The sequence below is a fragment of the Lonchura striata genome, chromosome 18, assembly GCF_046129695.1.
Source record: "Lonchura striata isolate bLonStr1 chromosome 18, bLonStr1.mat, whole genome shotgun sequence".
Lineage (NCBI taxonomy): Eukaryota > Metazoa > Chordata > Aves > Passeriformes > Estrildidae > Lonchura > Lonchura striata.
Genome location: NC_134620.1, coordinates 13,398,845 through 13,414,786, shown reverse-complemented (window position 1 = coordinate 13,414,786; position 15,942 = coordinate 13,398,845). Strand labels below are relative to the sequence as shown.

Below are 15,942 nucleotides of genomic sequence, written 5' to 3'. Positions count from 1 at the left end.
CCTCTGGAGATGGCAGCTGAGGTGACAGTGGTGGCAGGGCTCCTGGGAGCTGGGTGCAGCTCCTGCTTTGCAGAACCTGCCAAGGCTCTTCCTATAGGTAAAGGTGTGGGAGGAAAACGACTTGGGTGGGAGTGATGTCTGGTGACACCTGAGCAGAAGCATATAAATCTATCTGAAGTGCCAAAGAGTGTCCAAGATCCCCATGGGGTCTCCTGTGGGGCTGGCAGACGTGGCACTAAAGCTAGCAAAGGCCCTTAACCCTTTGTTTAAGGGCAGAGCAGGTTCCAGGGCACCACAAAGTTCCTGGGGGCAGGTGACTGAGTCAATCATTACCATGGCCAAGATGCAAATCTAGACACGACCTTGGCAGTGTTGCTGCTGATACCATGATACCCAGGAACAGATGAGTGCTAACCTTTTGGGAAGGTGCCTAATCTCCATGAATGCTTTCAGCCAGAGGCAGATCCTGCTGGTGGATCCCCAGGTCCATGAAGGGAGTGATTATTCATGTCACAAGGAGAGTGAGGTAGCTACAAAGGGACTGTTTCCCCAGATAATGTGGGAATAAGGATGGAAAAACTGGCCTGGCCCATGACACCACTGACATCAGCAGATCTTCACGCTGCATGGCCATAAAAAGCAGCACTTGGGCCTAGATCCTGATTGGGAAGCAGATAGGTAGCCTCACTCCAATTTGGTTTCTGCAGCATTAAGACATCAGAATAGCTAGCACATGACAAATGTCATGGACAGGGCCCAATTTTCCCTTCTTTTTTTCAGAGACATTAGAGATGGATAAAGCCCTATTGGATTACCCAGTCCCTCTCCCAGCAAACACAGGGTGGTTCCCTCCAGTACATTTTTATAGTGTTTACCATGGTCTGTTTTGTTAGATCACAGCAACTAGAACATGAGGCCACATTTGTTTCTTGTTAGCGGTGGAGACATTTAGCACAGCTCATTCTGGTTCCAGTGTTAAATTGAGCAAACGTGGAGAGTGAGAGGCTTTGCTCTGCATCTGCCTACTTACCCCAGCAGCCACAGACCTGCCCATCCTGCACCCAGCAGGGACTATTTGTGTTTTGGGGTTTGAAATTACCCAAAGCATCGCTAGTTGCAGAATTTCCCACGATGTTTTCCACATGATCCAGCCTGAGCAGTGGAGACGTGTGCTGCCCTTTGGAGCCTTGTTCAGTGCCAGCCTTTAGAAGCAGGGACTTGCTTCATTGCCTGTAGGATTGTTTTTGCAAGTAGGAATGGCACCAAAGGGAACAATTTGCACCTCCCCTGGAGCAGACCTCAGCCAGAACGTCGTTGATTTTGAAAGAGGAGCCCCTCTGAGTCTGGGAGGAAGCGACACAGTGAATATTTCCCATTACTGTTGGATGCTCAGGTGGAAGGTGGGATGTTCAGACAAGCTTGAAGAGCCAAGGACTGGCTGCATGATTCACAGTAGGAGAGAGGTGCAGAACAGCAGCTGCTGCATTCAGCCTGGAGCAGCTCTCCCACAGAGATCTTGGGGGGTTTTGAAACTCACGCTTTGTGCTGTGATACCTCCAGTATTTGCATCCATCTCCTGCAAAACTGCATGAGGGGAGTGCTGAAAGAGCCTGTGTGCAGGGAATGGCATGCTGCTGCTGAGGGGCTGGGTCTGTGCTGCAGAGGAAGGCCCTGCTGGGGAGAGACTCCTTTTAGGGTGGCATTTGAGGTAATAAAGGGATGAATTTGTTGTTAAAGCTGGTGAGAGCAGTGAGGCATCTCCTCTGCACATTTTCAGGGAGCTGGGGTCTCCCCTGGGTGTGGTGCTGATGGGATCTGCTTCCACACAGCACACTGGGTCAGTGTGTGACTGCACAGACCATCGTGGGAGAGGTCAGGTCCTGGCTGGGATGGAGGGATGCTCCTGGTGGCATTTTGCTTAGTGAGTCTTTTCAGAAGCAGCTCAAATTCTGCCTGTGCTGCAGGAGTGCTCATTTGGGAGTAACCTGTCCAAAGGCTCAGCCAACACCCTGTATGTTCCCTGCTTGTTCCCAAGGGCCCTGGATTGTTTGGAACCCTGTCCAGGTCCCTGATTCTGTTTTCCCTGTGGCCTGGTGAGGAGTGGGGACTGAGGAGCAGCAGCATTGGGCTGACGTGGCACTGCCAGCTCTGCCATTCCTGCCCAGTTTCAGGAGCTAGAGATGGTGACAGGGTGAAGGACAGAGGGCACACAGGCATGGGCAGTGTGCAGGGAGGAGACAGAATTGTAGACAGCCTTCCTGCAGCACATGGAGGCACGGCATCGTGTTCCCAGCATTGCCCCGGCTCCAAGCAGATATTTTCCTGCTGGTAAAGGTTCAAGTAGTTAAACACCAAAAGCTGAGCTTTAATTAATTTGGAGGATGGGAAGAGAGGTTGGTTTTTGTATCAGATGAGAGGAGAGCAGATGAGATCTGATACAAAGAGCATTTCAAGTGGCCCTATGCTGGTTTCTTGCTCCTTTTCTCACAGAGAGGTTGGTGGTCTTATTTGCTGTTGGAGGCTGCAGGGAGCTTGAGAGTGAAGGGGAGATAATTACACAGAGAAAAAAGCTTCTCTGTGTCAAGACTATCTTTGTGGCCTACTTATTAAAAGTCCATTAAAAAATAAGAATCCCACTGCTCTCTGGCTGATGGTCCCCTGGCAAAGGATATTCCTCATAAAGCTGCTACTTACTGCTAAAAATCTCCTGCCAAGAGCAGGGACTTCACACGATTCCACTTCCAGTTTGTCAGAAAACGGAGCAGCCGCCCACTCCGAGGCAGGATGCTCCAGCACTCTGCCTTCCATGGCACTCCTCAGTGGAAGGTACCCACATCCAGTGGGTATTCAGCATGATATTGAGGCTCCTGAGATTAAGATCTTCCTAAAATAATCCTGTGTTTGTGTATGAATAGGCAATATAACCCCGTGAGGGGGGGAATTGATGGGAAGAGAAATAGCTTCCTCGTTGTCATTTTGCACTGAAAAACAAAAAAAGAATCTGTGCCATGGTAAAACAGTCTGATCCAATAGTCAGTGTACAGTAATAAGCATAAATTTGCATGAGCCTGTAATGACAAACCCTTGTGTTGATGTGTCCACACAACACAGGGTCTGTGGGAGTCGCTCTTCAGGGTATTTTAGTGTCTCTCTGTGAAACCTCTAAATTGTATAGCAGGGACACCAAAACTGACCATGTGCTTCATTCTTTGGGAAGCTGTTTTGCTGGGCTGTGGGAACACAAGTGTTGGGCTGAAACCAGGCTGGAAGGAAAGTGACTCTACATCAACATAATTATTCCATTTGGAGTGTGAGATTTTTTATTCCAGAGTAAATTTGCATTGATTTTGGAGTAACATTGCCCTTGTGGCAGTGGAGCAGCTGCAGCATGCCAGATCTGCTTCCTCCCAGTGAATGGCAGGAATGGGGGGCGGGAAGCCATCATCTCCCACACACTGCCATGAGAGGCAGGTGGGCAACCATTCCACCAGGCAAAGCTGTCAATGGGTCAGTCTGTCAGTAGTGGGACCGTGGGTCAGTCTGTCAGTAGGGTCAGTCTGTCAGTAGTGGGACTGTGGGTCAGTCTGTCAGTAGGGTCAGTCTGTCAGTAGTGGGACTGTGGGTCAGTCTGTCAGTAGGGTCAGTCTGTTGGCAGTGGGACCATGGGTAGGTCTGTTGGTAGAGGGTCAGTGGGTTGGTAGGGTCAGTCTGTTGGCAATGGGACTGTGGGTCAGTCTGTCAGTAGGGTCAGTCTGTCAGTAGTGGGACCATGGGTCAATCTGCTGGTAGGGTCAGTGGGTTAGTAGGGTCAGTCTGTTGGCAGTGGGACCATGGGGCAGTCTGTTGGTAGGGTCAGTCTATGGTAGGCTCCGTCTGTCCATAGGCTCCGTCTGTCCGTAGGCTCCGTCTGTCCATAGGCTCTGTCTGTTGGCAGTGGGGCCATGGGGCAGTCTGTTGGTAGGCTCAGTCTGTCCATAGGCTCCATCTGTCCGTAGGCTCTGTCTGTTGGCAGTGGGGCCATGGGGCAGTCTATTGGTAGGCTCAGTCTGTCCATAGGCTCCATCTGTCCATAGGCTCCGTCTCTCGGTAGGCTCCGTCTGTCCATAGGCTCCGTCTGTCCATAGGCTCCATCTGTCCATAGGCTCTGTCTGTCCATAGGCTCCGTCTGTCCATAGGCTCCGTCTGTCCATAGGCTCCATCTGTCCATAGGCTCTGTCTGTCGGCAGCAGGGCCATGGGCGGCTGGAGGAGCCGCCTGCCCGCCCTGGGGTGACTCAGAGGGGGATGAAGTCATGGTGGAGGGCCGCAGCCGCCGGACGGAGCGTCACGCCAGCCCCTCGGCGGCTGTCAGACAGCGCTCACCATTCCCTGGCCAAAGGGAATACATTGTGTGTTATGCCGACACTTTCGAGGACTCGCTCCGTGGCCCCGGGAGTGGAGCTGCCGGGCCCCCCTTCCTCCGTGGCGAGCGGTGCCAGAGCCGTGCCGGCAGGGCGGGACCCGCGGTGTGACCCGGCCGGGCGGCCAGCGCGGTCCCCCGCCAGCCTTTCCCAGGCCCACCCTCTTCCCTGTCCCCTGCCAAAACCCAAATCGAATTATCCGTCCCGCCGTCTGTCCCGCCCTCCCCAAACACAAACCATTCCCCTCACCGACGAGGATAAACAGCCTCAACCCAGATTTTTATAAACAGCCCGCTTACTTTTCTGGCAGAAGCACCGTCCCAGCAGGATCTGGCCAGGTTTGCTATCACATGGGTCCTGGAGCATTAGGGAAAACCTGGCCAAGCAGGTTTCCCTGGCCACCAGCAGCCCTGTCACACTAGCAGGGGCTGGCAGGGTTTGGGATTCCAGATAGTGCCTGCCCACGACCCCAGGGCTCCCTGCACCCTGTCCCCAGAGCAGGAGCAGATCTCCTGCCATGCTCCAGCCTTGCCATGCCAGTGCCTCTCCTCCCTCCCAAGGGATCAGATCCAGAGCTCAGCAAACTGTTCTAACTCTGTAAATTGTGCAAGTGCTCCCACTCCGGTAACCACAGCAGCTAATGAGAGGAATGATACTTGTTTCTGGGAACCATTTGATCTTCTTCAGTCCAGGGAGCAGCTCCTCATTAGCGACAAAGGGTTTGACAACTTCTCTTCCTGATGCAGGGACATACTTGCCACAAAATCCTGCTCTAATCATGCAGCACATCATACAGACACGGCCCTGGATGTGGCCAGTAAGCTTTGTGCCACAAATGCCAAGAAATTATTCTTCAGGCACTTGAAGCTGTGCTGACTGGAGTGTTGTATCTAAAACAGCACTGAAATTATCTGTGGTTGAGCAGGGGTGGTTTGTGAGGGAGGTTGCCTGGTTGGGAATGATGCCAGGGATGTCAGTATTAGGGCATGGGTTCATCTTCTACCAGTGGAATGTCACTGCTGGGATGTAAAAGGGCTTGAATTTGGCTCATTTTCTGGACAAATATGCAGTGTGACAGGGCTGCTGATGGCCCAGGAAATCAGGGTGAGGCTGCAGGACTGATGAGAAGTGAACTTGGTTAGACCCTGTGGTCCTGGTCCTGCTCAAGTGTGGCCTCACAGGAAGAAACATCTCAGAGTATTTGTGCCCTGGGTGCTCAGTGCAGGCTGTCACTCTTTAAACCTGTGGTCGCCAGGGAGGTTTATGTCAGGATGCCTGTCCAGCAGGTGGATGAGGTGTGACACACAGTGATGCTGGAGTTGAGATCAATTCTGTAACCCCCCTTAGCACCTGTTCTCTCAGTGTGGACTCCTGTTGCTCCCCCAGGTGTGCCCTGTAGGGTTCATCATGCCTGTTCCCCCATCACAAGGGTGCAGCAGCTTTCCCGCAGCCCTGCTGCCCCTCCAGGCACCACAAACGGGCAAACACAATGGAAACTTGCATTCCTGAAATCCCAGCTGCAGTTTTGGGGGTGATTTAATGAGAACGACATGGCCATATTTGGGAAAAGAATCAGAGGATGCGTTGCCACAGGAGGGTGGCTGCTTGGTCCCCAGGTCCCCGTGTGGGCTGGTGACAGTGCAGGGATAGCAGGGAGGGCTGTGGGCTCAGAGCAGGGACAGGCATCAGCAGGCAGGGACACACAGGCACAGGCTGCTGCTGCTGGACCCTTTGGCCCTCGCAGCTGGGCTCTCCCGTGCTGCTTGATCACATCTGCAGGCAGCAGTAACAAAAGTCCCTTGGCTGAGGATCCCCCTTTCCAGCTGGCCCCCAGCTTTGGACCCCTGTTTCTCCAGCAGCAGGTGGATGAATCCTCGCAGCGAGTGCCCCACCACTCCCCTGCCCACGTGAGTACTTCTCGGGGCAGGGTTTGGGATCCAGGCTGGGCTTTGCTGATCCCAGCGAGGGGCCTGCAGCATCTGCACTGCAAGACATAGAAGCGGTTGGATTTTGGGATGAGTTGTTTTATCTGTTGTTGCGATCCAGGTTTGACTAGGAATGGATGGGAAATAGGTCATGTCATTGCTACATTACTTCCTAAAGCAGGCACAGCTGAAAATCCCAGGGCTTGCTTTGCCCCTGGTTGTTTGTGGTGTGTGTGGATGCTGCTCTGCATCCCACAAACTGCTGACCTGGCACCTTCCTCTGTTGGCAGGGCTTGGAGAGGGGTCGGTGCGAGACCGGGGGGCTGCGAGCAGGGGGGAGCAGGGCAAAGCAAACCACAGGGAAGAGAAAACACGTGTTCCCTGCCTGGGACAGAGCGGGGGCTCATCTCCACTGCTTCCAAACACTGTGCTCTCTTCCCTTCGGGTCATTTTTCCCTTCGCAAGCAATCAAATCACTTTTTAAAAAACTCAGCAGCGACCCAGAAAAGAAACATTTCCTCTTATGGAAAAGCCCTCAGTGGTTCAAGGAAGGATCTGGTGAGCAGGGTCCTGTAAAAATCACTTCAGTGCTTCCATGGTATCGCAGAGCGAGCAGTGGGAAGGCAGCAGTGCCAGCTGTGCTGGGCTGAGCCACACAGGGCCCTGCCTGAATGGTTCCTGTGCCCAGCAGGCTCCCAGTGCTGCCTGAGATGAGCCCACACTTGGGTGAGTGCACCCAGGTATGCTTGTCCTGTGGTCTGGCAAGTGATGCAGGGTCCAGCATGACTCCAGTCCCATTGCCAGCCCCTCTCGTTGCCCCTGATGTGCTTCATGCCCCCAGGATCCTGCTTGCTCCAGAAGCAGCAGCCTGGGAGATGGCACAGGGCTTTGCCATGGCATGGCAGGGCAGCCTGGCTGCAGCTGCCAGCACTTTGCTGCTGGCACTGGCCGTGTTTTGTGGCCTGTGGTGCTCAAGAGCTGTGCTGGTGGATGTGCACAGGGCCTGTCCACATCTCCTGGGACACTGGGCACAGCCTCGGTGCTCTCCATCCCTGCCGTGTGCTGACTGTGTGTTGCAGAGTTGGCTGTTAGCTGCTAGAGGAGCAGCCCAGCTCAGATTGTCACAGTTTGAGCTGCACCAAGTGATCCCCATGCTCTCTATCATTCTTATGAAATCTGAGCCTGGCCCTTTGATTTTTTTTTTTTTTTTTTTTTTTTTTTTTTTTTTTTTTTTTTTTTTGACTTGCTTCCACAGCCAACAGCATCAAACTCAGCCCTGGGACACAAGCAATCAAAGCTGTGTTGCCGGCAGACATTCCTCTTCCTCCCCTTGTTGTTTTGGCAGAGGCTTGTTTTGCTTTGTGGTTTCTCCCAGGAGCGGAGGGTGCCGCGTGTGGCCGTGAGAAGCCAGGCTGCGTGGCGGTGGGTGGCAGCCAGCCCTGAGGCGTTCCAGACCACTGGAACAGGGGCTCCAGGCCCTGGGAGTCGGTTACATGACACACATATGTCTTTCTGAGCCATCCTCCCCGTGCTGTGTAGCCAGCCTGTCCCAGGAGGTGGCAGGGACACGTGGGGAGCAGTGTTTGCAGTGGCTGTGCAGTATCAAACCTCAGAGCTCGGTGTTTCTGCTGTGGCATTGGCAAGGAAGGAAATTCCATGGGCACTTCGGGTGCCTGGGCAGCATGGTGGCTAACAGGGAGGCTGGTGCTGAGGGTGCTCTGTGGCCAGGTCCCTGCCCTGGCTCTCACTGGTGTGACCTGCCAGAGGCAGAGCTTGAATGCAGGTGGAAAGACAGATGTAGGTGGCAGAGAGAGGATGCTCCCGAGCTATAGGCCTGTTCCTGGCAAAGATGCCCTGCAGAGAATCTGTGGGGCTGGAGATGCAGGTACGAGCCAAGTGCCAAGTCTTGCTGGCTGTGCTGCACGGAGCATCCTGCCCCGTGGTGCCAGTTCTGGACCCTGTGGGATGTTCAGGGTGATGCCAGCAGGCACCCGTGTGTGCCCACGGCAGCTGTGCTGGGGCTCCTGGAGAAGCAGCAAAGCAAACCCCAGGCGTTCCTGGCCAGCACAGCGTTGGCCTTTTGTCTTCAGCTTATCTCGAGCTGGTTTTAATTTGCAACTCCCTGATTGCGTGCAATGACCTTGGCCTGAGCCTGCTCTGCAGCTGAGTGCCCCGGAGAACATCATAAATGCCATTGATCTGAAGTCACACGCTGGAGGAGTGAAGAGCTGGTGCCCTGCACGTGGGAGAGGCGGCACAGCCGAGTGGGTGCTCCCAGCTGCCAGAGGGGATGGGGCTCACGCTGGTGGGATGCAGCTCCCTCCAAAGTCCCTGTCAAGACAGACTCTGGTGTGACATGCCGGGAAGAGGGTTGGCACAGGTCCCTGTGCTGCCGCAGTGAGACTGTGGCAAGGGTGCAGAGCCGCCTTTAAACAAAAACCCGGAACTCTCTGCCTGCAGTAGCTGGGAATGAGCTTGAGTGGCACCAAAACCAAGTGCCTTGCAGCTCAGCCTGGCATGCACAGCTCCCTCTGCACCACGGTGCACAGGCTTGCTGCCTCCTGATTTATGAACAGGAGCTGGTGGTTCCATCTCCTGTAAGAGCCCAGGGCACTGTAATGATGGCAGGGCATGTGGTGCATCTGCTGGCAACCAAATGGCATCCCCCATACAGCCAATCTGGCCTTGAAACCTGGTGTGGGAGAGAGGAGATGCCAGCCCCAGGGGCACTTGGGCTTGGGAAGAGGCTCTCTCTCAGTGCCACCACCATGACCCGGTTCCCCACTGGCATATCCAGCAGCAAGTGGTGCAGTTGGTGTGGCAGGAGCTGGTAGTTCTGATTCAGGAGCTGGACTGCCAGGGATGAGCTCATCTCTGTTGGCAGAAATGATGTTTTGGTGCATGTTTTGAGGGTGCTGTGGTACCAGGAGTGAGGGGGGGGGCCAAGGGAGGGTGTGGGTGCCTCAGTTGCAAGGTGCACGGTCCAGTGGTTAACGCTGGGATGTCCTGTGGGTAACAAGGGAGGTCCCCTGTTCCTGGTCCCCTGCCACAGCCTGGGGCATCTCGCCACAAAGGGGATGGGGAAGGCAGCGGCGGTCGTTTTCCGGAGGCTTGCAAGTTTGAAAAATAAATAGCCCTGCACCGTAGGTTAAGCTTGGCATCCAGGCGAATTAATCACGCAGGCTGCAGCCAGCACTGAGAGCCCCGGTGACGAGAGCTGTGGTTTATAGATGATGATTCATCGCTCGACTTAGAGCGACCACGTTATTCCAGCAGATTGCAAAATCATAAGAGGAATGTTGTGGTTAGTTTACGGCTTAACTATGCAAATCGTCAGGAAGCCTTCAGAGCCGGAGAACGTAAGGCGCAGCGCGCCCGGATGGCTGGGCGGTGAGCAGGGGCCGGGAGCCGGCGCTGGGGCTGTCGGGGACCGGCCGCCCGCGGGAGCCGGGGAGCGGGGAGGTGAGTGATCGGGGAGCCGGGCCCGAGCTCCGGGGACGTGCGAGCGGGGCGCTCCGGCGCCGAGGGACGCGGGCCGGCTGCCGAGGCTCTCGGGCCGCTTTCACCGCCGCTGTGCCACCGGCTCCGGCGGGGCTGGGGAGGGCAAAGGTGGGGAGCCGCTTCCCCCACCTCCTCCTGCCCTCCGTCCCGCTTCCAGGAGCAGGCAGTGCCTCGGCGGAGGAAGTAAACAGAGTGGGAGGAGCTGCACCTTTTCCTCGCCAGGGCTTTCTGGAGCCCAGCGAGTGCCGCTGTCAGTTCCCGCAGCGAGTCGCTCCGTTCTCAGCAGGGCCATCCTTCCCGTGCGCGGCTCCTGCCCGGAGCGCGCTCGGAGCCGAAGGGTGATGGTAGCGGAGCTGGCCGTGCCGTGCCCGGGGGAGCTGGCCGTGCCGTGCCGTGCCGTGCCCGGGGGAGCTGGCCGTGCCGTGCCGTGCCGTGCCGTGCCGGGCCGTGCCGTGCCGGGCCGTGCCGGGCCGGGCGGGCGGAGCGCGATGCGTGCCTGCGGCGGGCCCCGGGACGCGCTGTTCCCGGGAGGGCTGGCAGCGCTCTGCGCCGCCCCAGCTGCGCCGGGGCCCGCGGGGCTCGGGGGCAGAGGTGAGCAGGTGTTTGTCATTACCGAGCTGCTCGGGCCGGGGAGCGGGGGAGGCCGCCTGTCCCCCCGGACTCGGGGCAGGGTCGGCCTCTCGCTCACGCGTCCCGTGTCCGATTTTGTCCTGGGGCCTTTTTAAATAAACAGGATGCGTCGGCAGCGAAAACAGCAGCGATGCTGAGGCGGAGGAAGGGCGGTCCGGGGTTAGAACGTCTGACCTGGGAGGGAGGGACAGCCCTGCCCTCTGCCACAGGCATCTTCTCTGGCCTCGGGCACATCCCTTCGCCCTCCTGTGCAAGGTATGGAGCACGTACCTGGTTTACCTTTGGGAAGTGGAGTGCCTCATCCCTGGGATGGCAGAGGTGTAGGTGGGGAGAGGTTTAAGCTAGCCGGGAGCTGAGCAGTTTTGGTGCCGGCCTTTGTGGGTTTCACTAAGGGTTGACCCACCTGCCAGTCCACCTCTAGCCGGGGCGGTGTGAATCACAGGGAAACATCAGCTGGTAATTGGGGAAGCATTTCCTGGCCCGTCACGCTTTGGGATGGCGTCCCGTCCCTTGAATCATCCAGAGCTGGTCCGTGTCCAGCACTAAGAATAGCCTCCCCACACACGGCGGGGGCAGCGCGCCGGGAGAGGGGAACCGGCCGGCTCGCGGGTTCCTGGCCGTGCCTTGCCAGCGCTGTGCCACGGCGTGGTGCGCTTCCCATGCCACGCTGAGGTTTGGGGTAGAGCACATGGCGAGGATGGGCTGGGGCAGCCGCCGTGGTCCATCACTGAGGGATGGTCCCATCTGTGTGTGCCATTTGTAGCTGAGGTGGTTTCGTTCAGCACCCTGGGGTGCCCGCTCCCCACGCAGGGCCGAGCGCTCGGTGCCAGCCCCACAGCTTCCAGCCCAGCATGTACCCTGAGTGTGATGTGAGGGGGACATGGGTGAGCAGAGGCCTTTCCTGGGGTGCTTGGCAGGTGCCCTGCTCTGCAGCCAAGCTCTAGTACAGGAGATAAGCCATCACTGGGGGCTTGCCAGGGTTCAGATCAGCACTTGGCTGGGAGCCTTTCCTCAGATGAGGACATGAGCGCAGCCTTGGGTGGAGCAGTTTTCCCACCATGGCCTGATGGTGATGATGCTGCCCATTTTATGTATTTCACCTGGCTGACAGGCGAGACCTGTCCTGTCTGTCCTGCTGGGTGCAGGCTGCTTATCCCATCAGGCTCTCGCTCTTGGCATCGGGCACCCAGCCGTGGCCAGAGCAGGGCAATCACTAGAGGGCAACCTTGGATTGAGATGTGCCTCTGCACTGGGAGAAATCTTAATTTGGTGTCCTACCAGGCTGGGCTTGAAACAGTCGGGAGGAGAGGGATGTGCAGTGGCCCACTGAAGCCATCCCAGTGGAGTTTGCCCATCCTGATCATGCCAAAGCTTGGCAGATGCCTCTGCAGGGAAGCACCTGTGTTGCTGTGTGAGCCACCAAGGCCACTCTCATCTCTCCCTGCCTTCCTGCTCCTGTGTCTGTAGGGTGGTACAGGGAGCTCTTTGCCATCCCTGCCATTCCATGGGGAAAAGCTGCAATGGCTGCCCAGGCTGGCAGCCCCCTACTTCAGACAAATGTAAATACAGGATAAGATTATGCTGAACCTTTCTTGGATGCTCACTCCAGCCTGAGGCTGGGGCAGGTACTCATGCAGTCACAGCTGGGTTTAAATCTGAAGGAGAGCTGGGATTTCTGGGATGCAGATTTCCCCATCCCTCAAAATAATTTTTTATTCAGTTGGGTGGTAGAAATACTGTGAAACTCACGTGGGCTCCCCTCCCTTGCCAAAGCCTTTGGTGAGGGGAATGCAGATGGGTGGTGATGGCCAGGACTGGGGAAGAGCCTGTCCTGCTGCCTGCCCTGCCCTTGGAGGTCACAGCCCTCACCTCAGGGGTGTCAGTCTGGGCTGAACCCACACTCAGGGTTCACCATGGAGTGACTCAGAGTCAGAGAGTTCAGGGCAGTGCTGGGGAATTGCACACGATGGATGCCCTTTGCTCCTCTGCAGCCAGTGCAGGCTTCCCCACCTTCTGTTCCAGCTTGGCCACTGCCCTCCTCCTCCTCCCCTGGTTTGGGGGCTGACAGGGGCAGTGCCCTGTGCACTGGGGATGACACTTCCCTTAGCCACTCACTGCAGGAGACAGCCTGTTCCCCAAGCCTTAGTGATCTGTGGGCTTTGGAAAATCATGAGCAACCGAGTGCTCATCCCAACTGTTCCCTGACTCCCTCTCCCCTGGGACCTCCCAGCTTGCATCCCATGGGGCAATTCCCAGAGCAACGGGAGTGTGAGCTGATGCATTCCAGTTGTGTTCTGCACATGTGCAGAGATGCTCCAGGGGCTGGCCAAGCGTGCCAGGGTCCTGATGGCACAGCTGCCTCCCCCTGTACCAGGAGGAACTGAAAGTCTGTGGGGTTTCAGTGGTGGCCGTGCACAGGTTTTAAGGACTTCTGTTCAACCTGAAGGAATCAGCAGGAATCCTGAAGGAATCACCAATTTTCTCGTTAAACTGCTCCATTTTACGGCTCCACACTTCTGATTTTAGCACCAGCCCATGGGGTCAAAGAGCTCTGTTTGCACCCAGTGCTGCTGCTGCAGGATGCCCATATCCAAAGCAGTCTCCCAGTTCTGCAGGGTGGGATCAGGCCAGTCCTGCTGGCTCAAGGGATGTGAGGACACCTCATCTGTATTTGCTGTATGGCTGCGTGCCAGCCAGACCAGCCACTTCTGCTGATAAATCCACTTTAAGGCAATTTTACTCCCCATTACATCACCAGACCCTTTCCCAAGGGGGTGGTGGAAGCCCTGCAGGCTGGGCAGGGGCTGGGTGAGCCCGGGTGGGTTTCCTGGAGTAAGCAGCCTTGCATTAGCCAGGAGCAGGATGGTTTAATAAATCATTTCCGTCTCTAATTTCTACTTCTCTATTCAACACCTCTCGTTTGCTGGTTACCAGAGGGAAGGGAGGTCAGGGGAACCAAGCCTCCCCAGCAACCTCCTTCCTGCAGCTGTTGAAACAAAATCCAGAACTATTATAATCAGTGTGTCCCTCCCTGGGGTACCACGGTGCCTTCGGTCTGAGCAGCAGCAGCAGCGTTGGGAGGTTGGGCTCACGGCCTCTGCTGAAGATGCCAGGTGGTAAAGAGAGGGCAGAGAGGGCACCTTCCCTGCTTGGTGCTACAGAGCCACAAACATTCCCCATGGGCTGTGTCAGATGCTTGGGAAAAGATCAGGAGCGTTGATATCGCCAAACCTCGGGGTGTCACTGGTGCCCTTTCTCCTTCATGCTCCAGCAAAATGCATCCACTGGCTGCAAATCACCAAGGCAGAACAGGAGAGGAGTTCTCACCTCTCTGCCTTACCCCACATCAGATCTTTGCTTGTGGCCTGACCCCAGGGGAGCAGCTGGGGCTGTCCCACTGCCTAGAACAGGAGCCAGAGTGCAGCTGCCGTGCCTGATCCTGAGCTACCTCTGATCTCCCCGGAAAGGAGATCTCTCAGCCCCTGTGGCCTCCAGCAGTGCCCTGCCTGCACCCTCTGCCTGCAGCTCTTTCCTCTTGGCCACTGGCCCCCAGCATTGTTCCACAGCAGTTGTTTGGGTTGGCCCAGGTGCTGCCCTGTGTCTGCCTCAGCGCTGAGGGCTTGGTTTATTTTATGTCCTTTGTTTTGCAGCAGCAGCAAATGCCCCGGAGCAGCCAAGAAGAGAAAGATGAAAAAGAGAAAGAAAAAGAGAAGGAGGGAGAGAAGGAGGAAGACAAGCAGGAAGCAGAAAATGACAAAGAAGAACTGACAAAGTAAGGGCAACCCTCCCTGCCTGGCTCCAGTGGGCTGTGGTGATGGGATGCAGCATAGTCAGGGCTGCCTGACCCCGTGCAGGACTGTGTGCCCACCTCACCTCCTCTGCAGGGAGAGAAAGGCAGATCCTCCTCCTCATTCCTCTTCCCTGCTGCTCCCAAACCGGGAAAGCAACACGATATGGAGGTTTTTTATACCAACCCAATCAATCTGCAAAGCTCCTGTGATCCTCCAGCTTGTTCTGTTGTTACGAGAGCCTCTGGGAGCTGGAGGAGCAATCTGGGGGCAGCGGAGCGTGGCACTTCACCTTTAGTGTTATTGATGTCAACGTGAGTGCTCCCAGATGAGGAGCTCCAGCCAGCCCTGCCTCCCCCACGCCGAGCACCAGCGCCGTGGCAGGGGAAGGTTGGCACGCAGACCGCTCGCTTAATACTTGGTTTAAAAGAACATCTGGCTTCATTATATCCAGGCTGCAAAGACATTTACCAGCAGGTCCCTTTCAGGAAGATAAATGAGGAGGAGGCAGGGATGAATTTGAATGGTCTGGTATTAAACCTGTCTCCGTCAGGTCTCTGCGTGCACTTGGTGGTGGAGCTGCAGCCAGCTGCAGAAAGAAAACCCCACCACAAATCACCCCACTGCCAATCCCAGCCAGGAAAAGAGCCTGCGTCTGCAAAAAAAAACCTGCAGACCTGCCCCCCTAAAAAACCAACAACAAAAAGAAAAATCCCCAGACACGTGCAGAGAAATAATTGCTTGACCTAAAAATCAGACCAACCAAACAACGTTTTTTTCCTTTTCTCCTCTCCCCGTTTTCACAGGGACAAGAACGACGACACGTCCGGAGAAGACAACGATGAGAAGGAAACTGTCACCTCCAAAGGTCGCAAAACCGCCAACAGCCAGGGCCGGCGCAAGGGCCGCATCACCCGCTCCATGGCCAACGAGGCCAACAACGAGGAGGCAGCCACGCCACAGCAGAGCGCCGAGCTGGGTACGTGGCAGGGGACAAGGGGACCTGCCCCAGGCTGGCCTCTTGGTGTATCCATTGTGCTGGCATGGGGTGTCACCCTGCTCTGCTCCCCGCTCGCAGGAGAGGGGTTTCCTTTGTGAAATCTTTCTTTCCTTTGTGAAATCTTTCTTTCCTTTGTGAAAGCTTTCTTTCCTTTGTGAAATCTTTCTTTCTGGGGAGCAGCAATGATGTTTCTCTCTGTCTCTCCTCTCTATCGAGTGACTTACTCGGCGTGGTTCACCAGGATAAAAGTGGGGGAATTTGCAAGCCTGGGTTTTCCTGGCTGAGTGTTCATGCGTTTTATGGCCGCAGAGGGAAAGTGTTGCAAAAGGCAAAAAAGGGAAGCCTTCAGTTTTAGCAGTGCTTTGGCAAGGCCTGTGTCCCTCCTGCACTTGAAGCTGATTCCCTTTGCGGCTACTCTGGCTTCCCAGTCTCCTCGACCTCTGCTTGGGACCCTGCTCTGCCCTCCCAGGCTTCTGCCACTTCTCCTACCTGCTCTGTTTTCAAATTTGTCTGGAGCCAGAGCAGCTGCAGCCTGTGGGATCTGCTCCTTGGCCTTGGGCATTGGGCTGGTCCCTTTCCATCAGTGCCTGATACAGCTAAGGGTGCTGCCTGTACTGTGGCATCCGGGCACTGCAGCAGCCCACAGCGTGGCCACAGCTGTGCCACACTGCCATGCTGGCCTTGGGCTAGATGGGAATT

The 15,942-nt window shown here is 56.1% G+C and overlaps 1 protein-coding gene across 13 annotated transcripts in view; it reads left to right on the top strand.

The window, feature by feature from the left end:
- NCOR2 (nuclear receptor corepressor 2) overlaps window positions 1-15,942 on the top strand; it is a 228,066-nt gene that overhangs the window by 156,049 nt on the left and 56,075 nt on the right. For 11 of the 13 annotated variants that reach the window (XM_021532792.3, XM_021532799.2, XM_021532798.2 and 8 more), the window contains exons 15-16: window positions 14,106-14,227; window positions 15,050-15,222. In XM_021532792.3, coding sequence (XP_021388467.1) covers window positions 14,106-14,227; window positions 15,050-15,222 — 295 coding nt within the window. The remainder of the gene's footprint in view (window positions 1-14,105; window positions 14,228-15,049; window positions 15,223-15,942) is intronic. The other 2 variants (XM_077787267.1, XM_021532795.2) reach the window with 1 other exon arrangement.